The 26,181-nt window shown below is 42.3% G+C and overlaps 2 protein-coding genes across 5 annotated transcripts in view; one reads left to right on the plus strand and one right to left on the minus strand.

Annotated features, from left to right (window-relative positions):
• Positions 1-20,652, plus strand: tsg101a (tumor susceptibility 101a). The gene is made up of 10 exons (XM_055649628.1): positions 1-156; positions 1,560-1,644; positions 5,829-5,894; positions 7,410-7,573; positions 8,290-8,416; positions 11,550-11,613; positions 12,988-13,091; positions 14,962-15,161; positions 18,170-18,409; positions 19,984-20,652. The coding sequence occupies exons 1-10, from the start codon at positions 91-93 to the stop codon at positions 20,071-20,073; spliced, it is 1,206 nt and encodes a 401-aa protein (XP_055505603.1). The 5' UTR covers positions 1-90; the 3' UTR covers positions 20,074-20,652.
• Positions 20,474-26,181, minus strand: part of LOC129705806 (L-lactate dehydrogenase A chain) — a 25,226-nt gene continuing 19,518 nt past the window's right edge. For all 4 annotated transcript variants that reach the window (XM_055649633.1, XM_055649631.1, XM_055649630.1 and 1 more), the window contains exons 4-8: positions 25,252-25,425; positions 23,278-23,451; positions 22,611-22,728; positions 21,025-21,148; positions 20,474-20,882 (exon numbers count right to left, since the gene is read on the minus strand). In XM_055649633.1, the coding sequence (XP_055505608.1) occupies positions 20,718-20,882; positions 21,025-21,148; positions 22,611-22,728; positions 23,278-23,451; positions 25,252-25,425 (755 nt within the window). In that variant the 3' untranslated portion in view covers positions 20,474-20,717. The remainder of the gene's footprint in view (positions 20,883-21,024; positions 21,149-22,610; positions 22,729-23,277; positions 23,452-25,251; positions 25,426-26,181) is intronic.

Genomic DNA, 26,181 nt, shown 5'->3' on the forward strand with positions numbered 1-26,181 from the left:
GGCGCACTCCGCGTCTTCGCTTCCGCTCGGGGCCTGCGTGGGCGGAAACGGAAGCAAAAAGCAAATCAGAAGACGCAGTGAAGTAAATACATGGAAAGTAAGCGAGCTGTCGCCATGGCGGTCACCGAGGGGGCGCTGAAAAGAATGGTGTCAAAGGTAAATGCCGCAAATGGGGCGTGTAGATATACGGCCGGAGGTCTGTGGGTATCGGTCAGTGGGGAGGGGGTAATGGAGGGGGGCCAGTGTGAGGCCGAAGCTGGGCGGTGGGGAGAGATGGATGGATGGGAGGGAGAGAGACTCGCTTTTCGTCACGTAACCGCGCACCGCTCACAACTCGTGCTGGGCTGTTCTGGAGGGTGGGGTCCAGAGCTGAATGATTAGAAAATTGTCTTCATGGAACATGTCTTCATCATCTCTGTGATGGTGGGACGTTGCTTTTTCGGACTGAAGGCCTGTGACCAGTGATGTGCCTCAAGGTTCAGTGTTGGATCCATTGCTGTCTGTCGTCCGTATCAATGATTTGGATTAAAACGTACATGGCATGATTGGCAAGTTTGCAGGTGACTAAAGTGGGTGGTATTGTAGACATTGAAGATGGTTGTCAAAAATGCGGCAAGATCTTGTTCGGTTGGGCAGGTGTGCTGTGGAATGTTTGATGGGATTTAATACAGAGAAATGTGAAATGTTGCATTTTGGGAAGTGTAACATGGGCAGGACCTACCCAGTGAATGGTAGGGCTCTGGGGAATGTTGTACAACAGAAGGATCCAGGCGTGCATGTACATAATTCCTTGAAAGTGGCGTCACAGGTAGATAGGGTAGTCAAGAAGGTTTTCGGCACATTGGCCTTTATCAGTCAGAGAAATGAGTATAGAAATTGGGAGATTATGTAACAGTTATGTAAAATGTTGGTGAGGCCACATTTAGTGTATAGTGTTCAGTTTTGGTCATCATGTCATTGGAAAAGGGTCAAGCTGTGAAGGGTGCAGAGATGATTTTACGAGGATTTTGCCAGGACTCGAGGGCCTGAGGTATAGGGGGGGAAGGGAGGAGAGGAGGGGGATTTAATACGAACCTGAGGGTTTACTTTTTCACACAAGGGGGGTGGGTATATGAAACAAACTGCCAGAGCTTGTAGTTGAGGAAGGTACTATTGGAACGTTTAAGAAACAGACAGGTACATGAATAGGATAGGTGTGGAGATTGAGGAAGCGTTGGGAAGGGGGGAGACAAGGGTGGCATTAGGAAAGGGGACAAGGGCGGAGCAGGGGAAAGGAGGAGACTACGGTGGGTGGGGGATTGGATTGTGAAATGGGTTGGGAGTGGGGTGGCCAGGAAGGTAGTGGGAAAAGGTGGGAAAGAGAGAGACATGGCCGGGGATGGAGGACGCGTGGTGGGGATGTGGGAGGAGAGGGGGGGGACTAGGGTGATGGTAGGAACGGGTGAGGAGGGGGAGGCAAGGGTGGTGGAGGGGACGGGTCAGGAGAAGAACGAAGCACAGGCAAGGAGTGGAAGAGACCTATGTGGAAACTGCTATGTGGAATATTTTATCTCTTGCAGTATAAATACAGGGATCTGACAGTGCGAGAAATTCTAAACGTTACCTCAACATATAAAGACCTCAAGCCCGTGAACGATGCATATGGTGAGTATTAAGATAACACTTGTAAGATGCATCTGTTAATTTCAGTGATGTTGGTTTTGACTTTTCTAATGGCATGGCAAATGTGTGTTTTGTGTAACCCAATGTGTTGTGAAGATCTGGAACCTAAGATATTGGTAAGGCAGTGAATATGAATTCACCGTATTCACAGGTGGTTGATTGTTGATTTAGTTCAGCTTTGAAAGTGCCGGTCTGGATGAGCAGAATCTTCTCTTCTGGCATAAATGACTGACAAATGCAGATAACACAACTTAAAAGTATTTATTGGAACTCAGCCAATGCCCAAAACCCCTGGTAATGGAATGTAAAAAATGATACTACCTGCATCAAATGATTCCTATTTCACTTTGCTTTGACGCATTCTATTTAATTATGTACTTTCAAAGTGACAAACTTTCTATTTCTTTGCCCTGATGGAGTTGCTGCAGCTAGACTGGGACTGCCGATGATATGAGAATTGACAGAGGAACTAAGCATTTTCCAGCACCATATGGACCTATAAAACACAGGAACAGGCCCATCTGATCTGTGCCGCCCAAGATACCAATCTAACATATGTAACGCATGATCTGCAGCCCTATTTGTTCATGTGTGTTCAATTCCTCTATTCTAGACAGTCATTCCCTCTCCCCCCCCCCCCCCCCCCATGCCCAAATCTTAAACCTGTTCCTTCTAGCATTTCATATTTCCATCCAGAGATAACAACTCCATGCTATCTATGCCCTTTGTAATTTTACATACAAGTATCAAATTTCCCCACCAACAGCCTCCCCCTCGGGAGAGCAGCTACCATAATCGAGGATCACTCGTACCCAGGGCTCTCGCTTAACTTTTTTTCCCTGTTGCCAGCCGGGCAACCTTGGCAGCTTTTTAGGTTGCCAAATGACAGTTTAGGTGGTCATTTAAGACGGCTTGCATGACGCGTGCGATAATGTGCTCGGTCGAAGTGCGTAGTTACCAGTCGGAATTATACTCAATGAAGCATTCACATATTATTTCTGCTTCAAATAAAGTCACAAACTAAACATTCACCAATCAAGACATGATATATCCCACAATGACATGCAGCAACATTATAAGACAGTATCTCAACTCTTTTTACACATTGCACTTAATGCAATTTCTATGTTCTTTCTACTTCCAAACAAAATAGTGGTTGAATTATTCAGCATATGATCGACCTGTGTCAATAAATCCTGGACCATGGTAACATATATGCGTACGTATAGTTGTGAATGTTGCTCTTTAAATAACTACAGTACTGATATTCCATATTAAGACCATTGATTTGCCGTTAAAATGAATCCTGTAATAACGTGTCAACGGTAGCAGTGACAATCGAACTTTGCGGTTTTAATGATTCACGTGTTCACAATATAATTAATCCGTCTTTACGGATTAAAACAAATAATAACATTGGGAATTAAAACATATTTGATTGCATTCCGTTATCAAACATAGTCAATGTTCGCTCTGAAGACATTTCCAGGACAATAGGGTCAGGGAGGGGGGTGTTCGTGAATCAGTGCGGGGTGGATAGATGGATGGGGGGTGGGGGGGGGGGGGGGGGGGGGTCAGTACAGTGTGGATCGGAGGGTCTGTGCAGAATGAATGGGGGATCGCTACAGGATGAATGAGGGGAAGGTGCAGGGTAAATGGAGGGTGGGTCAGTATGGGATGAATGCGTTAATTAGTACAGGATGGATGGGGGATCAGTACAGGATGGATGGAGGAGAAGTGCAGGATGGATGGGAAAGGGGTAAGTACAGGGTGAATTGGGAAACCAGTGTAGGATGGATTTGGGGGGGGGGGGGGGGGAGGTGGCAGGGGAATCAATGCGAGGTGGATAGGGTGATCAGCGCAGGATGAATAGATTGGGGGGGGGGAAGTTGGGGAGGGGAGCACAGAGGATGTCGGTGAGGGCTGAATAGAGGCGGGAATGGGGATCAGTGTGGGATGGAGAGGCGGGGTCCCAGGATAAAGGGGGGGGGGAGGGGGGCGTACAAGAGAAAGAGAGAGAGAGAAGGGGGGCGAGGTGGGGAGGAAGGAAGGTCAGCGCTCCTCGGACAACATCGCCATCGCCTCCCTCCTCCGCCAGCCAACAGCAAGGTGTGGGGCCGAACGGTGCAGCTCAAAGACCCTATAGCTACAGGATCTTTGGTGCAGCTGCTTCAGACGGCAGATGGAGCGCCTGACCCCTCCGGGAGCGAGGGGGAGGCCTCGGCGTGCGGGAGGGTTTGTTTTGAAAGTATTGCAAAGATCCTATAGCAGCGGGTTTGCAAGCAGTGGCCCTTATCAGGGCGGGCGGGGTGCGGGAGGAGGAGAGATGGAGCCGCTGTCGCTCACTGTTCAGCGCCCGTCATTCGCTGCGACCCTTCCTCACCCCGCACCTAGACCTAGTATCTTTCCCACGCAATACAGCCGTCACCGCCGACACAAAACATTGCGTTCCTTTTGTACAGAGATGCTGCCTGACCCGCGGAGTTACTCCAGTTTTTTGTATCTATCTTCGGTACAAACCAGTATCTGGTTGCCAAGCCGGGCAAAATTACTCGGTGTTTAGTTGCCCGGCGGCGCTTTGAGTGGTCAGTGGCACCCGGGCAACCTTTAATTTCGAGTCCTGTGTACCTCGTCGTTCTCTCTTCTTGCTGCTCCCTTTCGGCAGAAGATACAACAGATTGAAAGAACGTACAAACCAGACTAAAGAACGGCTTCTACCCTGCCGTCCCGCTGCTATCAGACTCTGAAATGGACCTTTCGGATGCTGAGGATGAACTTCCATCTTCCAGTCTACCTTGTTCTGGCCCTTGCACTTTTTCATCTGCACTTTCTCTGTTGATCTAACACTATATTTTGCACTCCCGTTTATTTCCTTTTGCCAACCCAAAGTACCTGTGTATGATATTATTTTGCCTGATTAGCATGCAAAATATTTTTTAAATTATGTCTTGGTACGCATGATAATAATAAACCAATAGTATATTTCAAGGATGTAAAATCTGCCATGCTTGGCCCATTTGCTCTATGTTTGATTTAGTTCCTAACATGGCTAACCTTAACCAATAAGCTACTCAATTCAAGGAATAATTTGGGATGTCCACATTGTGCGATGAGTGAAAAGATCATATTCGCTGCGTGAGCCATGCATCAAAGACTGATGTAAAGGCAATTGAGACGCGCTGACATTGGTTACAGTGTGCTGCTGTCATGCATAGGCTGACTACCTGCTCTTTGCATTGGATGGCCTCAATGAATTTGGTATCCTTTCTGGGTACTTTGAGTTTTCTCCCAATGCCTTCAATCTATCTGTGGTTTGTGCACTAGAATTATTATTGCGTAGATTAAATTTACGATTTTGCTAAGTGACCTTCAACTCCATGGCCCCCTTCAATTCCACTGCATCAGTTCCACCCCATTTGCAACCGTCCAGTGCCTCTCGCTAATGGCTTTTTGTCAAATGGGGAATGTGTATGTACATTGAGCAGTGTTGTCCTGTTTGACTGCAGGAACATATTGTTGCCCTTGTGCCCACATAATTTGCCCCTTAAAGTAGGATCCAGTAGTCATCAAGAGTGTTTAATTGTCATGTGTACCAAAAATGAAACTGAAATTCTTGCTTGCAACAGCATAACAAGCCATGAGGCACAGTAAACAAAAATCATAGCACAGAAACAGGCTCTTTAGCCCAACTCATCCATGCTAACTAAGATGCCCGATGTATGCTAATCCCATTTACCCATGTTTGGCCCATGTTCTTCTAAACCTTTCTTATCCATATACCAATCCAAATGCCTTTTAAATATTAAAACAAGGAACACAGATGCTGGTTTACAGAAAAATACACAAAATGCTGGGTTTCTGGAGAACGTGGATCGGTGACATTTTGTGTCTGGACCCATCAGACTCGAAGGTTCATTCCCACTGACGTTTTGATTGTGGTAGGTCACAAATGTGTAGACTTCTTCAGCTCCACACCACATGCAGCTCTACTACTTGTGGAATGTGTATTATTCCCTGTGCTGGTCTCCTTTGCTGCACCAGGTGGCATGGTTTCATTACATATTGGTGGTGTTTGAGCATTTTCTCCGTAGACCCAAGTCCTTTATTACTGATGTTCGTGATGGAATGAAATGTTGATTTTATTTTCTTCCTTTTTCTTATTTCAGTATTTAACAATGGTTCTTCTCAGGAGCTGATGAGTCTCACTGGAACGATTCCAGTTAGCTACAGAGGTAAGAAAGGAGAAGTGAACAATTGTAGGGTTTATTTTTCTGTCAGCTGTTGCTGATTTTAAACCCTTTAAATGTCTCTTAAAATAGTTACAACTTTAAAATAGTTATTTGAAACATACAAACATTTAGATAAATGTAAACTCATTGAAGCAAGCTCTTTGCCTCTGTTCTCGAAACCCGTTGAAATTATTGGGCTCTTGGTTATGATGGGTGTGGTTTCACTGGCTGTCTGTTGTATGACAGGAAAATCACGAGTGCTTGTATCACTAATGGGCGACATATCTGCTGCGTTATTTAAATAGAAAGTGAAATCTTTGAGAAATAGTCCATTCTATATTAAATATGAATGCTCTTCAACATATAGTTTGACATTAAGATATTTAGTAGGTAGTTCTCGGGGGCCATGTGGCAAATGGTTAAAGCGCCTGATTTTGACATTTGTTGCAATGTCATCAGAACATTGGGCAGTGCAGTAACACAGCTGGTAGAACCTCTGCACCAGAACCTACAGCATCAGAGACCCGGGTTAGATCTTGACGGTGGATGCTGTCTGTGTGGAGTTTGCATGTTCTCCTTCTGACCATGTGCGTTTCCTCCAGGTGCTCCGGTTTCCTCCCACATCTTAAAGATGTGTGGGCTTGTAGGCTAATTAGTGTCTGTAAATTGCTCCCTGCTATGTAGTGAGTGGATGCAAAAGTGGGATAACATAGAATTGGTGTGAGCACGTGCTGAAGGGCCTGCTTCCATGCTGTATCTCTCGAACTAAAACTAAAAGTTGTATCACTGAAGGGAGATTATACTGCATGCACTGTGGAGCAATGCCATTTTGAGTATGAGACAACCTGTGAGCTAAGCTAACTTGTGAACCAAGCTACCTAATGGGTGTGATCCATTAATTTCCGGCGGAGGTCTTCCTGTAATTTTCTTTTTGGGTGAATGGTTGGGGGCAGGTGGTAGGGGTTGGCAGTGAATAGGGAAGATTTTGAGTGGCTCATTGGTGATGGCCTTCTGACCTGGTGCTTCAGTCTTAGTTTTAGTTTAGTTTAGAGATGCAGCATGGAAACAGGCCCTTTGGCCTACCCAGTCCACACTGAAAATTAATTCAGACATGATTCCAGTTTACATTAGTTCCATGCTATCCCACTTTGTCTGCACTTTAAAAGCAATTTTACAGAGGCCAATTAACCTGAAAACATGCACGTCTTTGGAGGTGTGGGAGGAAATCGGAGCACCCGGAGGAAACATGCGGTCACAGCCAATTAACATGAAAACCTCTCACAGACGGGTAGGATTGAACCCAGATCTCTGGCACCGTCAGGCAGCAGCTCTACCAGCTGCCCCATGGTGCTGCCCCAATGTGTTAGTTCATAGATATAGATAGGAATATAATGTTTATCATTGAACTTTTCTTTGTATTTGAAATAAATCCTGATCTCCTGCGTTTATCCTATTTAAATAAACTATAATGTATTTTGGCGACAAGAAGTTCTCTGTCTGACCTCTTTATCTTTGCAGGAAATATGTATAATATCCCTATATGCGTGTGGTTACTGGACACTTACCCTTACAATCCTCCAATCTGCTTTGTAAAACCCACCAGTACCATGATGATTAGAACAGGAAAGCACGTTGATGCCAATGGGAAAATCTACCTCCCCTATCTACACGAGTGGAAACATGTGAGTATCACAGGATTTAAAGAAGACAATTACTTGTGCCCCTGCGTTCTACCGAAGAGGCAGATATTGGCACCTACGTTCTTGGGGAGAGGCATTTGTTGGCAGCTGTTACCCCTAGAGGTAGTCAGAGACAAATATTCTGAGTAACAGAGTATGGAAGCGATGGAAGAAGTTAGATTATGGAGTGTCAACAAATTCATTTAATGGAAATCTAGGTCCTTCAGTCTGTACAAAATTATAAACTAATGCACGAGAAATCTCTTCGACCCAGTAAAATGACTCTCCTCACGGCTCTAACCCTGTCATTGTCTAACTTAATTTAAGAATGCATTTAAAGTGTATGGAGCCAACATTCCTAGAATCCCGAAGACTTGGTGGCTTTCAATGCGGATTGCTACTCTGAAGGAGAGGGAATTTAGAGAAGTTAGATTTTGGATAATGCCTGCCGAAGTATGTCGGAGGAATTGGATCAGCAGAGGCGACTGATGTCAGAGCTCCATTTTGCTGCTCTTTTGAATAACATCCCTCGTTCCTTTTCTGTGGTTAGTTTAAGTTTGTGAGTTTGTTCTGTTGCGCTTCTGCTGTTGATCTGGTTTGTATTTCTTGACATTGTATCTCTGTCATCTTTTCAAATGTATTCAGTAGCATCTCTACGGAATTATGAATAGAGAACATTGGTGAGAAACATTAATAAATGTCTTGTCTTTTTATATTAGCCACATTCTGACCTCTATGGGCTGATACAGATGATGATCGTCATGTTTGGAGAGGAACCTCCTGTCTTTTCGAAGCTCGCTGCACCTCCATCTTACCCTTCGTATCAAGCTGCAGGGCCACCAACTCGTAAGTAACTTTTGCAAGGAGACATTGTCGGCACGGTGGCACAGCTGGTAGAGCTGCTGCCTCACAACACCGGAGCACCCATTCCGATCCTCACCTTGGGTGCTATCTGTGTGGAGTTTACACGTTCTCCCCATGTGGCTATCTGGATTTTCTCCATGTGGTACGGTTTCCTCCCACATCCCTAATATGTAGTGAGTGGATGAGAACGTGGGTTAACATAGAACAGTGTGAATGGGTGTTTGCTGGTCGGCACGGACTTGGTGGACCAAAGGGCATGTATCCATGTTGACGTATCTCTCAACTAAACATTAGAGCTATTTGCTTGCATCATTAAATTCTGTTCATGTAAACGTATCCTTTTTACAGTTGGAGAAAACCCTTTCACTGCTGAAGCAGAAATTCATATTTTGTTTATTTTAGAGATGCAGTGTGGAAACAGGCCATTCGGCCCACCAAGTCTGCACCGAACCTGCACACTAATACTATCCTACACAAACGAGGGACAATTTACAATTTTACCAAAACTAATAAGTGCATTTGGTATTCCCACTGCGCATGCCCAGGTCGTAGGTCACTCGCGATAAACATAGTTAACATAGAAACATAGAAAAATAGGTACAGGAGTAGGCCATTCGGCCCTTCGAGCCTGCACCGCCATTCAATATGATCATGGCTGATCATCCAACTCCGTATCCTGTTTCTGCCTTCTCTCCATACCCCCTGATCCCTTTAGCCACAAGGGCCACATCTAACTCCCTCTTAAATATAGCCAATGAAGTGGCCTCAACTACCTTCTGTGGCAGAGAATTCCAGAGATTCACCACTCTCTGTGTGAAACAAGTGAGGATACGAAGGAGCTTAAAGTTGTCAGATGCAATGCTGTGGGAAATGCTCAGGAGAGAAGAGCAGAATCAGAATCACCCATTCATCCATCCAACTGCCTTCCTTAATCCTTCAATTAAGTGGCCCTTCCAATTTATCCCCAAGGCAAATAAGGTCATGTGATAGGAGCAGAATTTGGCCATTCAGCCCGTCAAGTCTACTCCACCATTCAATCATGGCTGATCCATCTCTCTCTCCTAACGTCAAAAGTGACCAGCTAGTATACAACATTTCCTATTTGTGTTTTTGTTCCAGTGAAGTTAAATTAAAGCACATTAACTGTTGTGTTTCAGTCTGATCACACACACATTTATGCCTGTAATTCTTAAATGCCACACTCCCATAATATGTGGTTAGGTTTAGTGAAATGCTGAGATGTAATGTTGTGATGGACACATCACTGAAAAAAATCTAAAACTATTATTTCAGGCAACTTATGTTACTCCTAGCATCTGATATGGTATAATTTAACAAAATTGGCTGACCATCTATCTGGAGGGAGGGTGCATATAGAGAATGCTTCGCAAGCTTTGTGAAACAATTTGCAATCTGAGACTTGTAACACAAATGTCATTGTGGTGACAATGTATAACTGCATGAACGTAATTGAAAGTCTAAGCGAAGACATAATTGGTAAATTATACAGCAGAGGGTAATGTGGAACATATTATCTCAGCCACTGCTTGGTTTAGGTTTGTTATTGTCACGTGTAGCGAGCTTTGTTTTGTAAGCTATCCAGACAGATTAGATACACCATATATACAATTAAGTCTAACTCAAGTTCAATACAAGAGAGAAAATAAAAGAGAGGAAAGGGGAAGATACAGAGTGCAGTAGATAGTTCTAGTGCATCTGTTCCATAGACTCTGCTTCTCAGCATGGGAGCTAACAATAGCTCAGTACATTTTCAACATTACATCACCAGTAGTAATTATAAGTTATTGTTTTTAATCAGTAATGCAGTTTAGAAACGTTGTTTTTTATTAGATAAATATATACAGACATATTATAGTTTTAAATAGGATGTAACTGCAATAAATCACAGATTTGTTAATATTTCCATTCAGATGAATAAACAGTGGTGAGTTGACAATCATCAGGTGGAAGCATTAATCCACAAGATATGATGTTCTACCTGCATGGTTATTTATAACACACCTCTCTGCCACTAAACCCCACCAATCACTATCTCCAATGCCCCCTGTCCCAAATCCCAATGAAAGTAGACCTACCTGAACACTTCTTCAGTCTAAGAAGGATTCCGACAATAAACATCACCTGTCCATCCCTCCATCAATACTGCCTGACATGCTGTGTTCCTCTAGGACCGTGTTTTGATCCAAATTCCAGCATCTGCATTTCCTTGTGTCTCCTACTTGAACACTACGTTGATAGTGTTTTCATGATTCTGCAGCAGCAGCATGGTAGTGCTAAAACCCATGAGAATTTGCAGGATATTGCACAACAATTAGATGCAACTGCTTCATTCCCTTGTGGTGTTTGTGGGACCACCTTTCAGCAGTCCAGGTGAAGCAAAAATTCTGGATTAAATATAGAGGAGACTTGGCTCCTAGAAGGATTATAGGCTGGCATGTGGGTGGTGGGCCCATCAATCACAGAGGGACTCCACTGATGCACCCGCTTTCTCAGCAGAAACCGCCATATGTACAGATAGTTGGCGATCAGTGTCTGCACATCAGTCAGCTGATCCGGCCCATGGGCTTACATCTTCAGCTGGAAGGTTTGTGCATGGCCTCTGCACCGATAACATTAATTGCGCCAAAATTAATTGCACTTTTAAAGCCACAATAAGACTCAATAATTTCTAAGAACTTTGAAACATGAAAGATACAAGATACAAGAAACATGGCGACTCTTACGTGCTGCCTTAGTGTAATCTAGTATTGTTTCATTTGGGTATGATTGTGCTTATGTTTAGTAAGATTTCACTGAATTGTTTGCAAAAACATTTCACTGTATCTGGTTATATACGACAAAGTAACATTGAACCATTAATTCTGTTTATGTTGGTAGTATTCATATATAATTTATCTATGATGCCAATGTGTAAAGAACTAATATGTTCTCAACCATTAACACTGCATAAATGTCTAATACATAACTGATAGAATTTCTTTATTATTATTATTAAGTAATTATTTCAGTACTTATTGTGGTGACGTATGCACATCATTATGTGTGCTGTTTGAACACACCATTAATAGCTATGCTGTTTGTTTTCTTATTTCAGCTTCTTACATGCCTGGAATGACAGCAGGAATGGCACAATATCCAGCAGGCCATGCCAATACTGGGTACAATTTATATTTACAAGATTAGCAATACTGAGCACTTTTAAAACTATTTGAATGCTGCCTTTTACCATATAGGTTTGGCTGGTATTCCTCAGTACTGTGCGTGTATGCGTGTCCCAATCAGTGTTCCCTCTAAGCTGTGCACGTGTATGCGCGCACACAAGTTTTGAAACCAGCGCACAAAGAAAATTTATGCGCACAAAGGATTTTGAAATTTGGGGGGGGGGGAAATCGCCGCTATGACATTTCTCTGCTATAAATGATAGTGGAGACATTTTATAGCGGAGAGTTTTTTTTTCGAATGTCAAAATCCGCGTCTCGATGCGGCATATGGGACAGCTGCAGCCCCCTCTGGCATCGGGAAATCCGGTCCGCATCCCCACGCTTCAGCAGGGGGAGGGCCAGGGCCGCCCTCCTCAAAGATGGTGGCGCTGTTGGCTGGAACCCAGCGGTAAATGGACAGGACTCGACCTTGGAGAGGGAGGTAGGGAGGGGATGGGAGAAAGGGAGAGAGGGAATAGGGGAGGAGAGATCAACTCTCAGAATGGGACATTCAGACCCTTTCTGCTGGAGTGACTGATTCTTTACTTTCTTAGTAATTAATAATTTCCCCTTCCTCGGTAATGTATCTTTTTCTTGGCAACGTTGCCTTTCCTTTTAAAATTAAAAGCATTCTTGGGATGTGGCCATCTCTCTGAAAATTAGCGTTCATCCCTCTCCCTTACAACCCTAGACAAGGTAAGTTATCTTCGAATTGTTGCACACCATGTGATACTCTCACAGCACTGTTGAGTTGAAGTATAAAGTATTGTTAACCCAGGGTTGTTGTTAAGCACGGGGGTTCAGGGTTTGAAACATTTCCATCATCAACAGATTGTGCCAGAAAGCTGCAATGCCTAATGTATGAAATTCATCGCCATGCGCGTTATGGTAATTGGTGATGGTATTAACTGCTTCCCTTTGTCAGGAACATCTACTTCCTGTTGTAGATGTACGGATGCCACATGCAATTCCTATGTTATATCTGTTTTCAGCATCTACTAGGAAAGACACTGCAGGCTACAGCTGGATGAACCATTTGAGGAGATGGAAATAGTCAGTAATGTCAGTTGGGTCATGAATATACTTCCTCCTAAAATACATTTTCCAATATTCGATGTTTGTGTGCTTTATTGTGTACAGTCAGAGATTGTGATAACAAGAGTCCATGTTGATCCTGTGGCCAGACATCAGGCTGGGATCTGGTATCAATGATCCTCTGGCAACTGTCTGTCTGCTGCAGAATTTTCCTTCTCTTCCATCTATTGTACTTTGATTTTACTAAAATATTTTATGAGATGGTGAGGTTTGGTTTTCTTTCTTTCATGTTTGCAGAGGGTTTCCAGGATTTCCTTATCCCCCGGGAGGTGCATATCCTCCAACCACAGCCACAGCGCAACAGCATCCATATTCCAACCAGCCACCTGCCGCAGGTGTTGGTAAGAACACAAATACTTAATCATCTGTAGGTTGGATACTGGAAATACTGGGCTGTATAAGCTGGCATCTGACCTGATATCAGTCGGTTCCTTTTAGCATATACTCAGTTCCTGTCTAGTGGGCATGATGGAGGAGCACTGTGAGCTGATTGATGTTCCATTGATCCAGTGTCTCACCAGTGACTTTGCAAGTTGGCAATATTGAGTTTATTTTAGAGTGGAAACAGGCCCTTTGGCTCACTGAGTCTGCCCTGACCGCGATCAAGCCATACACTAACACAATCCTGCACACTAGAGATCATTTACAGAAGCCAATTAACATACAAATCTGCACAGGCAGAACATGCAAACTCCACACAGACAAGCACCCACGGTCAGGATCAAACCTGGGTCTCTTGTACCGTAAGGCAGCAACTCTCCCACTGCGGCACTTTGCCGCCCCCCTGCCAAATCATGAAAGTGTCGGATCAAATTATTTGCGATGGGGATCACAACATAACCTTTATTGCTGTCCAATAGTAAATTCCCACATGTGTGCTTGCTTGCAAAAATCATGACGATCAAGAGAAGAAACACTGGTGCTTTCACCCCTCTCTTAACCCAGGAGCACAGAGTCCTCATCACTACTTTGATCAGTGCCTTAACTAAGATCAGCCACCTCGGCTTTTTAATGTCACTTGGCTATATCAGGAACAGGAATCTTAGCTGACCTCTAGCTCCTCATAGAGCACGCACCAGAAGCCTATTAAGTTTAACAGAAAGGAATCTTCTGCATTTTGCTGATGCTAAACTTGGTGGACAGCCACAAGCAACCACTCAGCAGTGGAAAACTTGCCTCTTATACTTGTGTACAATACAGTATAGCAAAATCCCAATCGAGATCCTCAATATAAAACAGCATTTTAAATCACAGGACAGTGATTATTTTCATATTTCTTAGAATGATTTTTTTTAAATATGACAGGCAGCACAGTGGTACAGCTACTGCCTTGCAGCACCAGAGACCCAGGTTAGATCCAGACTTCGGGTGGTGTTGGTGTGATATTTGCACATTCTCACTGACCACCTGGGTTTTCCTAGGGGTGCCCTCTGCTCCGGTTACCTTCCACATCCTAAAGATGTGTGTATTTGTAAGCTATATGGCCACTATTGCCCCTAGTATGTAGGATGATACAGATTTACTATGAACAAGTGATCGATGGTCAGTTTGGACTTGGATTGCCGAAGGATTTGTTTCCATGTTGTGTCTTTTAATCAATGAAACTGGAGATAAAAGTTCCTCTTCCGTCAGGCTTATCGACCCAATATTTCAGTATGTGAATCCACTCTTCTTGGCCCAACATACCATTTTTTTGGATTCCCACTATTTTCTTATTGCTAATTGTGGAGTTTCACCAATACCAACAGGAATACTTTCTTCCAGTGTTTTTTCATTTTAATTATGGAACTTAAGTTCCAATGTCCCCCATTGGTTTAATCAGACAGTAGTTTTAACCGCTTTAGTCCATTCACCATCCACAATTAAAACATTTTTCTTGATGTCCATGTCACAATTTTGTTTTCGTGTTTCTCCGTTTGCCTCTTCCTGCAAAATGTTTCCTTTAGAGACTCTAAATGAAAACATTTATAAAAGCATAAAATGAAAGATTCTGAGCTTTCACTCAGTTCTTTTGAAGTGCTATTAAGGTTAACAGCAACACCAGAAGAAAGGTGTGGTCTGTCTTGTGTTTGGAAATGACCAGATCAAAGTGTGTGAATTGAATCTATTCCAAGGCTCAAGGACAATGTGTATATTTTGTCCTGGACAGTTTGCTGATTGAGCTTAATAAGAGTTTAATTATTTGTCAACATCAAGCTGTTTGTGTTGCAGGTCCCGGCAGAGACACCATTAGTGAGGATACAATCCGTGCTTCACTGATCTCTGCAGTTAGTGATAAACTGCGCTGGCGGATGAAAGAGGAAATGGACCGTGCCCAAGCTGAACTTGATGCCCTCAAACGGACAGAGGAGGACCTAAAGAAAGGCCACCAGAAGCTGGAAATGATGGTCAATCACTTGGATCAGGAACTGGTAAGATCAAGTCACAGTAAAGGATTGCAACCTTTTCTAATCTAGTAATGGCAGCTCTCATTACTTATTGCACCATAAATTTGCCAGGAGGACTAAAAGATTAGCCTAATAATTTCTATTTAAACATGTTTCAGGTCAGATTTTTACCATGCAAGTTGCAAAGATCAGGATTACACCCTCCAGTCTGACTTACTCAATGATCCTGTCAATGTAGTAAAATCAGTGGAACAGTCTTAACTGCAGGCTGTAAAACATGTGTCTGGACATAATTTGGAACACAGTTATATTAAGAAAAGTAAATTATCAACCTGCAAAAGGGCTGCTCCAAACGAGCCAGTTCCAAATTTAACCAAATTTCCTTGCCTCAGAGCAAAACACAAAGTGCTGGAATAACATGACGAGTCATGCAGCATCAGTGGAGGGAACGGACAGGCAACATTTTGTGTTGGGACCCTTTGGCCCGAAACCATGCCTATCTATTCCATATAACAATTACAGCACGGAAACAGGCCATCTCGGCCCTACAAGTCCGTGCCGAACAACTTTTTTCCCTTAGTCCCACCTGCCTGCACTCATACCATAACCATCCATTCCCTTCTCATCCATATGCCTATCCAATTTATTTTTAAATGATACCAACGAACCTGCCTCCACCACTTCCACTGGAAGCTCATTCCACACCGCTACCACTCTCTGAGTAAAGAAGTTCCCCCTCATGTTACCCCTAAACTTCTGTCCCTTAATTCTGAAGTCATGTCCTCTTGTTTGAATCTTCCCTATTTTCAAAGGGAAAAGCTGATCCACACATCTCTGTCTATCCCTCTCATCATTTTAAAGACCTCTATCAAGTCCCCCCCTTAACCTTCTGTGCTCCAGAGAATAAAGACCTAACTTATTCAACCTTTCTCTGTAACTTAGTTGTTGAAACCCAGGCAACATTCTAGTAAATCTCCTCTGTACTCTCTCTATTTTGTTGACATCCTTCCTATAATTGGGCGACCAAAATTGTACACCATACTCCAGATTTGGTCTCACCAATGCCTTGTACAATTTTAACATTACATCCCAGCTTCTATACTCAATGCTCTGATTTATAAAGGCTAGCATACCAAAAGCTTTCTTTACCACCCTATCTATATGAGATTCCACCTTCAAGGAACTATGCACGGTTATTCCCAGATCCCTCTGTTCAACTGTATTCTTCAATTCCCTACCATTTACCATGTATGTCCTATTTTGATTTGTCCTGCCAAGGTGTAGCACCTCACATTTATCAGCATTAAACTCCATCTGCCATCTTTCAGCCCATTCTTCCAAATCACTCTGTAGACTTTGGAAATCCTCTTCATTATCCACAACACCCCCTATCTTGGTATCATCTGCATACTTACTAATCCAATTTACCACACCTTCATCCAGATCATTGATGTACATGACAAACAACAAAGGACCCAACACCGATCCCTGAGGCACCCCACTAGTCACCTGCCTCCAACCCGACAAACAACCATCCACCATTACCCTCTGGCTTCTCCCATTCAGCCACTGTTGAATCCATCTTGCTACTCCTGCACTTATACCCAACAGTTGAACCTTCTTAACCACATTCCTTCCACAGATGCTGCTTGACCCGCTGAATTATTCCAGCACTGTGTTTTGCCCATCTTTTTGAATAGCGGATTGCCAACCTTCGTTTAAGGGAAAAATTATATTTTTATTTCAGTGGATATTATATTTATATACTAGGAATTGCAGATGCTGCTTTACACAAAAAAAAAGGTGCTGGAGTAATTGAGCAGGTCATGCAGAACCTGGATAGGTGTGTATGTTTATAATCAATCTAATGTTTTCATATTCATTTTTGAATATTTTCTAACTATTTTAAACTCCATAAGCTTGCAGGTGGAAGTGGTGGCACTGCCATGCAACTGTGGCTCGCCTGCAGTCCGTCTGTCTTTTCCTTTTTTTGTTTTCTTTTGTCTTGTTAGATGTATGTTTTAGTTTTTTAGTTGAGTATGTGTGGGGGGTGGGGGAAACTTGTTTTAGTCTCTTCCTTCAGGGGGGATGCGACCTTTTCTTTGTCGTGTCTCCGTCTCCGTCTGCGCTGAGACCTAATCGCGGAGCTGGAGGCCTCCAACTGGGTCAAACCTCGAGGCTCCGGAGGCAGAGCCAGGACTCACCATCACGAAGCTGGCTGACTTCGGGGCTGTGGCAGCGGCCTGACTTCGGCCCGCCTCGGAGGCCTCGGCCACGGGCCCAGTGGATGATAACATCGGGAGCTCACAGGTCCCAGGTTGGTGACCGATTCTCTGGAGCTCCCGCAACTACAGCTTCGTCCGCCCCGGGCCGCAGAGTGTGAACCGGCCCGTTCACGGAGCTTGGATTCGGCACTTACCATCACCCGGTGGGGGCCCCAACATCGAAAGCCTGGATCGCCTCAACGCAGAGAGAGAACGCAAGGAAGGAAGAGACAAAGATTTTAAGACTTTTGCCTTCCATCACAGTGAGGAGGAGCCTGGTAGACTCACTGTGTTGGATGTTAAACTGTGTTCATTGTGCGTTCTGTTATTTTATTTTCTGTCATGACTGCAAGGTACGCAATTTCGTTCAAACTAAAAGTTTGAATGACAATAAAGGAAACTTTATACTTCATGGAAGGGTCACACCGGATCCATTAGAAATAATGTAATCATCTGTATGTTGGGAGTTTAGAGCTGGCGAAGAACAGAGGCATGGCCTCGTTTTTGCAATCAGGCCCCTCAAAGAATTAGTCTTCCTGCCTCCTCTCCTTCACTCTCATTTATCACAGAACTGGATATTAAAATATAAATTGTCATAAGTATTTTCAAAGTACTGATGTGGGACTACCATCAGTAGAGCTTTGTGTTATTAAATATTGATTGGGAAACACCTGCCTCTGGTTTTTAAAGTATTCCTGCAAACTGTCCTATCCACTCAGTGATGTTTGATCGTTTTAGTGTTCAATGACTCAAAACCTTCTTTTTCAGACTGATGTAGACAAAAACATTGACGCACTAACGAAGAAGGATGAGGAGCTGAGTGTTGCACTGGAGAAAATGGAGAGCCAGACTGAAAATAATGACATTGATGAGGTTGTTGTGCCTACAGCACCCCTCTACAAACAAATCCTCAATCTTTATGCTGAGGAGAATGCCATTGAGGACACCATTTTCTATCTGGGTGAAGCCCTGAGACGAGACGTCGTTGATTTGGAAGTCTTCTTAAAGGTGATTAGTTTGAACTGATGTGCTAACTATTTATGGTATTGAGTTCCTGCATCATCCACCTCATTCTCCTGAGTGCAGTAGCAACATTGAATAGTAATATGATCAGGTTGAGTGTTTAAAGTTCTCTGATCAATGTGGTGTGAGCCCCAATCCTAAAGTTGCATCTCTGGTTCCATACATATCACTCTTTATTGCCTCCTGGTCTGTGAAATCTTATTGCTCATCTATCCTTGTTCCATTAAATTGTGTTTCAACTTCCCTCTCTAGTACCCATTTTAGTGCATACGAGAGATCATCCGTGGGTACTGACCCTTTACTTTCATATCTGCCCTCATAATTCCCTGTTCTTAGCTCTCACCTATATCAACAGTATTGTAGTCTGTCATCATGAATAATTGTTCTGACAATAATGCAGTAGCAGAGTCCATTGCTAATGTCACATTCCTCGAGCGCTTTGATGACTAGTTTCGTGTTCTAGAGCATGTTCCAAACAAGCTCTTTCCAATAAGACCTTTTGTGGCTTGGTGCCAAAATTTAGTTAAGCCTCAGGTGAAGCATTATGTAATGTTTTACTTGGTTAAAGACAATGTAAATTACCAATTGTGATTCAACATTGTCAAGGGAATCAGTTCAAATTATAATGATAGTTTGTTTACATTTGTTTGTAGATTAGGTTATATTAAATATACTTGATTATTGTAGAAAGCCCAACAAACTGCTATATCGTTATTTAAATAGATTTTTTGTAACTTGAGAGGCAGGTATCAGTTCATTCATAATTTATGAATGCGCAATATGCTGTCAGTTTGTAACTTAAATCAATCTAGCAAATAGTCTACCATTAAGCATTGGTTATGAACCAGCAAGTAATGCATTAAAAGGAGGAAATAGATAAAATAATACAGCTCTTAGCCATTATTTCAGAAATATACAGTAGCTAGTTCCATCTGAATTTCCTTGTATAGTTCTGGTCTTCCCCATAAGTGGTAACATTCCCTCTGTATCCACTATCAAAGCCTTTCAACAATCTAAAAGACATCACCAAATTCTATACCCCCACAATTCTATTATTCTTAAGCCTCTAAGGATGTGTAAAATAACGTGGGGGATAAGTATGCTACACTGGAGTGGTCTAAACAAGATTTTACATAGGTTTGACTTTATTTTATTGGTGGTCTTTTTTACCTCCGACATAACTTTAGTGTATTGATATAGTAGGATCTCTGTCCCTTATTATCATGCAGACTTGATCTTCAATGTTATAAATGACTTTCCTATTCTTACCAAACTGCTGCTTGCATTTGTGTTGATCCTCTTCTGCAAGTTTAATGTTCTCTAATATTGTCAGTATCACCAAGAATGATTTTGTAGATGATCCAGAAATCATACAACTGATTACTCTATATATGCAATGATTATAAAAGTGGTCATGATTTGAAATCATTCATGGTAACTTGTTAAAGTTAATGAAACAGAATTGAAACACTAGCGTTTAAGCTTAATCATATTTCAAGATTACAAAACATAGCATGTCACCACCATCTACACAAATTTTATTTTTCTCCTCTCCACAGCACGTGCGTCTCTTATCTCGCAAACAATTCCAGCTTCGAGCGTTGATGCAGAAAGCAAGAAAGACAGCTGGCCTTAGTGACTTGTACTGAGTGATTCTTTGATATTTAGAACCGGATCTGACTGACTGTCTGCAATTAACCAACTTTAACGAAAGGATAAGTTATTAGATATTCTAGCTGTAAATTATGTTAATTGATTGTTTTCTTAAATATGGTTTTGTGAAGGCACTTTGTATGTACCTGTAACTTTCAGGAGAGGTAGAAATTGGAATAAAGATTCTTCAACTTGTAAGCTAAATGTAATTTTATCACATTTTCTAATTTTGGTAGCTTTCTTACAAACGCCTGGATCATTTTTTCTTTAGAATCTTGACTTCTACCAACACCATTCCAAATTATTTAAATGCACCTCATTAAGAATACTTAAATCAACTTCAAAGCCGATTTAATGATGAGTAAGTTTTCAGAAATCAAGAAAAGTGAACTTGGGTTTGTTTTAAAGTGATTGACTTTATTCAAAGCTGCCTCCTCTACATAAATACTGGCAATACTTGGGTAAGTAGAACAACATGATCAAACATTACAACACTGTTCTGACCAGGGTTAGAAAAATAGCCATAATTTACTCAAAGTAAATCCTTACAGTCAAGATAAGGGGGGGGGGGGGGTTACATACAACTGGTGATATTGTTAGCAGTGGAGTTTACTTCTGCATCAGAAGACAAGAGAGGGATTCAGAATTTCAGGTCTTTCTGAATGTCCCACAAGGTGGTAGCACTCTGCTGAAGCTTTGCTTCTTCATCAGACTTTAGTGTCATCTTCACAACATTAGAAATTCCATGATTATCCAAAACACTTGGGAGACTCAGGAACACTTCATTGGTAATACCATAGAAATTCTGGTGGAAGAACAGGATGGTTAGTGTGCTGAAGCTGTTATTCAATTATTTCCCCCTCCCTCAAAGAGCTACCATCCCAGAGTGAGGGCAGGATATAATACTAGTTCCGCATTGCCCTGGCATGCAGCTTTGCTCCTCTTACCTTAACCATTGTAGATACTGGATGAACTCTACGCAGGTTTTTCATTAAAGTTTCTGCCATATCTGCCACGGACATCCCAATAGCCCAGGATGTGTACCCTTTCAATTTTATCACCTCATAGGCACTGTGGAACAATGAAACCCCATGTCACTCAGCACTTTGGTAAGATTATGATACATTTTGTTACCATTAAGCAAAATATTCTACCTACAACTGTCATTCTTTACTGCCATATTATTCCCATTGTGCATGCAGTGCCAGTCTTGCCCAAGTGACACTACATGCAGACGCCTACAACTAACATTAATTGCTTGACCATCTCCATAAACACTTCAGATGTGGGTTACTTGACTGTGGTGCTTCAAATATTTTTGGCATATCGTTTATTTATTACTGTATTGGATGCTATGACTATTAATAATTTCAGGTTGTGTAGCAGAATTGTCCCTTTTATGGTATACTAGACCAACTGGGACCTGTTGGGTCCCTGTCACATGGGATGCCTGCTACCCCACCACTAACTTGTAGCCCCCACGGGAGCTGTGGTTCCCCAACCTCAGATTCCACCCCTCCCCCAGCACTGGACTTAAAAAAAAAAAAGAAAGAAAAAATTCCAATTACAATTCACTCTCCCCCTCCTGTTCAAGCACTTGCTGCCAGGAGCTGGAGTTGCAAATGTCGGATTGAAGGACTGAGATCCCATTGTGACGTTATAGCTCCTTTCAGGTGAAAACCTGGTGGAAGCACAGTGTTCCTGGATTGCAACTTTGAATGAAAGTTTGTGGCAAGCTGGGCCAGCAAGGATTTAACAGTAAAAGCCCTGTCTCACGGAACGAGTTCATTCCAAGAGCTGTCCCGAGTTTGCCCTGATTCGAACTCGGAGATTTACAGTAATGGGTACTCGGGGCTCTCGTGGACATTTTTCAATGTGTTGAAAAATCATCACGAGTCTTGCCGTTAGCGAGTCTTCCCTAGTACCTGCCGTTAGCGTTACGAGCCGCTAAGAGACGTCCCCGCTACTACGAGACATCCGTGCTTACTACGAGTTTGATTTTTTTTTTAAACTCAGGAGAGCTCTTGGAATGAACTCGTGGGACAGGGCTTTAAAAATCTGTTTAAACTTGGAATTTTTTAACTTAAAAATCATGAATAACTTGTGAAATATAACATCAAATCTGAAGGCAACTTGACAAGACCAAGGTGAGTAAGGTCGTGCAAAAATGTTCGCGCTACCCTGTACCGTTTTGGTGGAGTTCCAGGATCACATAGGACAACAAACAGCATTGCAAAATCCAGATAAAATCCTGGAAAAGACTGCTCCACCTATTCCAACTCTACATGTCAATACGTAAAAGTATACCATCTCCAAACCACTGAATTTCTAGTATTGCTATTTAAAATTAAGAATGAGATCAAACTTAATTTATAAACAGGGGAGGCACAAGTTTTGGTGGCATTTTGAAAACCTGCAAAAACATAATTACAAGCTTCTCTGATTTCTGTTCAAAAGACCATTGCAGATGGAACTAATGTGCTAATATTGACAGTCTGGTGTTGTCAATGGGGTTGGTCACTGCATTTATTACCTGTCCACCACATCCCTGTGCACCTTCTTCCAGTTCTCCTTGTCTTTGTCAGTTCCTATCTCAGGGTGAAGTTCCTTCAGGTTCACACCCGCAACATTCATGCCACTCCACACAGGCACTGATGAAAGAACCAAAAATAATCAATATAAAGCAGCACTTGAAATGACACAGCATTTCTCAATTAGCACGAACTCAAAATATCTGTTTTCTTTTTAAAAAATAGTTCTGACATTGTGGCAAGATTATAGTTACTCCATACAATCAGGGTTGGTTTATTATTTTAATGTGTACCACGATAGTGAAATGCTATGGTTTGCGTGCTATCCAGCCCTTCCTTGAAAGAGAACATTTAATTTCATTTCCCCCTTTTGATTTAGCCCTTTATACCATTAGTTCAGAACAATAATAAAATAGGTTAAGACACTTGGTTCTTCAAGCCTCATCACCAGCCAGTGATTGTGGCCAAGCTGCCCCAGACTTTCTCCTCTGTCAGTTCCCCTGAGCTCTCAATCCATATAGTTCTAAGTCTCTCACAATTACTGCAAGCAGCTGTTAAAGATATCCGACAGCTCTCTGTAGTAACTGACCTGCTCAACATTGACATTTGACCTACTTCAATTTCAACCAAAGGTTCCAGCATAAATTGGAACAGCTCCGGTAGACATACCGCTTGAGTCTCCGTGCTCGCCAATCACCCAGCCATGACAGCTGGAGCTGTGGATTCCAAGTCTCTCCCCCATGAGGTATCTGAAACGTGCAGAGTCCAGGTTGCAACCACTACCAATAACACGGTGCATGGGAAGGCCACTCAACTTCCACGCCACATAGGTTAGGATGTCCACTGATGGGGAAGAGAGGGTGTAAGAGAAAAAAAATTAATGCATGTAGAATAAGTCTCAATGTAACAGATTTGTTCACTTCTTCCTCACTCTATAATAAATAGATCCTCTTCTGTAATTATTAAACAACCACTTATAACACTGGATGCTAATACACAGAGTACACTAGAGCTAGTTCATTTGCTTGATTGCCTTTGCCATTTTAAAAGCTTACTTCTGTGTTTTAATTCAGGCACCTAAAACTGAAGAATAATGCAATGGATTTCTGAGATTTATTTTGACGCTGGGGATTAAATTCTGAAGTTTTATTATTCAAATACATGTTATTACAGTAAACTCCAAAGTGACTTGATCACCTTTGTTGTTGAGACATTGGCAATGATGTTTTGTACTGGTGTTCCCCGTTCAAGGTATTTAACAGAAGGAGTCCAACCTGCTCAGCTTATTCCGTCACCCATTTCTATTGTGCCACCAAACCCCACCCTAATTCATTCTCACGTTTGCCTCGTTTATATGCCACTTGCATTTCCCTGCCACCATCCTCCCACAAATGCACAAGATCTGCAAGAAACCTCGAAACATGCAGATCGAGTGGCCTTTAACTCATGATACAAGCTGTAGGCTAAATACTCTGGTGTAATGGGCTCACAGAGCAACACCAGCCATTGCAGGCTGAGAGCTCTTCCAACAAAGTACAAGTGCAAGCAGAAACAAATGGGCAAGGATGTGTTAAGCAATCCTGAGGGCAGTACACAGGTAACTTGACAAGAACAATTTGGTACCAGATAAAAAAAATGGCGTTTTCCCAATTTGAAGTGATAGGTCAGTGGATATGGAATAGGCAACATGAAAATTTTACATACAACAAACATGTCAACAAAGATTAGGAAGGAGAGTCTTGATGATTTGGAATAGAAGTCATTCTAAAGATAGAATTTGAAATGACCAGAGAAAAAACCCCACTGCTGGAGATTTACTGGATAACTGAAATAGATAGGAATGGATCCAAACAATGCCACACTAAAAGCACATCGAAGAGAACCAGGGATAATGGTCTAAAGAGATTTCTCATCAATTACAAATGTTGCCATGGATGAACAATTATAGTTTGCAGGAGTCAAGAATTTCCGTCATTTCATGGCAACAACATTAAATTAATAGGCCAGATGTACAAGTTTTGAATACAAAGCAATAGGCAAAGACTGCATTAAGCCAAAACCATGGACTAGATGGTTGGACAAAGGTCTAGCCCCTTCACCTGTATTCACCCATCACTTGCCAGGCTTTGTTCTGTCCTCGCCTCTTCCAGCTTTCTTCCCTCCCACTACAATGTCCTGAGCCAAAACATCCCCAATCTATGTTCTCCAGAGATACTACCTAGACCCGCTTAGTTACACCAGCACTGTATTTGTTATGTACTAGATGCATTGAAACTGGACCAATTAGGAATGGCGAATCAAAGATGGGCTCTATTGTAAATGATGCTGCAATGCCTTCAAGTATCTATTTTGTTAATTAAAATTCCAATTTAACTAGACTTCCTGTGTATTTTATTTAAGACTATGTTCAATATTAGATAATTGTTTGCCTTACTTAGAATATGGAAGCATTAATTCAGGATGGATTTTGTCATCAGCTAACCAGACTAATAACCCATCCTACTATGCCCCCCAAAAAATAGCGACCCTTTCATCAATAATGCTTCCCTGCTGAACACAGCACTAAGTATTTGACCACGACCTCATTTATAATGTCAAACCCACAATAATTTCAAGCCCTTGATCCCTCCCACGTGCACTCACCTGGGTTGCTCACGATGAGCAAGATACAGTCTGGACTGTATTTGACTATATCCGGAATAATATGTTTGAAGATATTCACATTACGCTGAACCAGATTCAAGCGACTCTCTCCCTCCTGTTGTCGAGCGCCAGCTGTGACAACAACCAACTTGGAACCAGCGCTGACACAATAATCTGTCAAATGAACAAAGTAATTAGTCTCATCTGCCAATGACACCATCATTTATGATCCAATAAATGCTGATAACTGCTCTGAAAGGTTTGCATAACTTCCACCTCCACAATGTGTACAGGAAATAATATTCCAGCCCAACCCATACACAAAAGACCCTGATCACTAGGAGGCTAAACAAACTCTTGCAGAGAATTGCAGTTCTAGATCTTGGCATCCAATTTCATGCCACCTTGACCCATTGTTCATAGTTTAAGTCACTGACATTCTTCGTGATATATTTGATCTAACAATTCTATGTCAAGATTACCAAGTTTCCCGCATTATTCTTTTGTTTAATGCTATTCTCTACCTCCTCAAACTGTCCATGAAGGACATTTATTATCACCACTGTTTTTGAGTTTCTGATCAATTCAAAGCACATGAGCAAATGCACTAGCTAATCCTAGCATGACCCTACAACATCTGTAATATGTAATCAGTCCAACAATATAGTCGCTCTAATAGTGCCATCATTTTTAATACTGCATCGTGTGATTAACTGGTAGGATAGTATTTTCTGGAGGCAATCTGAAAACAAACAGGATAAGCATGCCTGCTGATCTTGTACTCTTCTGGTTTGCTGGGTTTTTTTATTTGCGCAAAAACGGTATATATATATATATAATAAGAGACGGAGACGGGGAGACACACGGAGAGGCAGGGGGAGGGAGAGAGGGGCAGCTGTGGAAGGGAATAACTGCAAATGCTGCTTTTTA

Source organism: Leucoraja erinacea, chromosome 18 (assembly GCF_028641065.1).
Source record: "Leucoraja erinacea ecotype New England chromosome 18, Leri_hhj_1, whole genome shotgun sequence".
NCBI classification, from domain to species: Eukaryota; Metazoa; Chordata; class Chondrichthyes; order Rajiformes; family Rajidae; genus Leucoraja; species Leucoraja erinaceus.

Bases quoted from the DNA above. Each gene is read 5' to 3' on its own strand.
- tsg101a (XM_055649628.1), top strand. From the start codon at position 91: ATGGAAAGTAAGCGAGCTGTCGCCATGGCGGTCACCGAGGGGGCGCTG. The intron at 157-1,559 runs GTAAATGCCGCA...TATCTCTTGCAG, and splicing joins TGAAAAGAATGGTGTCAAAG to TATAAATACAGGGATCTGAC. The intron at 5,895-7,409 runs GTAAGAAAGGAG...TTATCTTTGCAG, and splicing joins GATTCCAGTTAGCTACAGAG to GAAATATGTATAATATCCCT.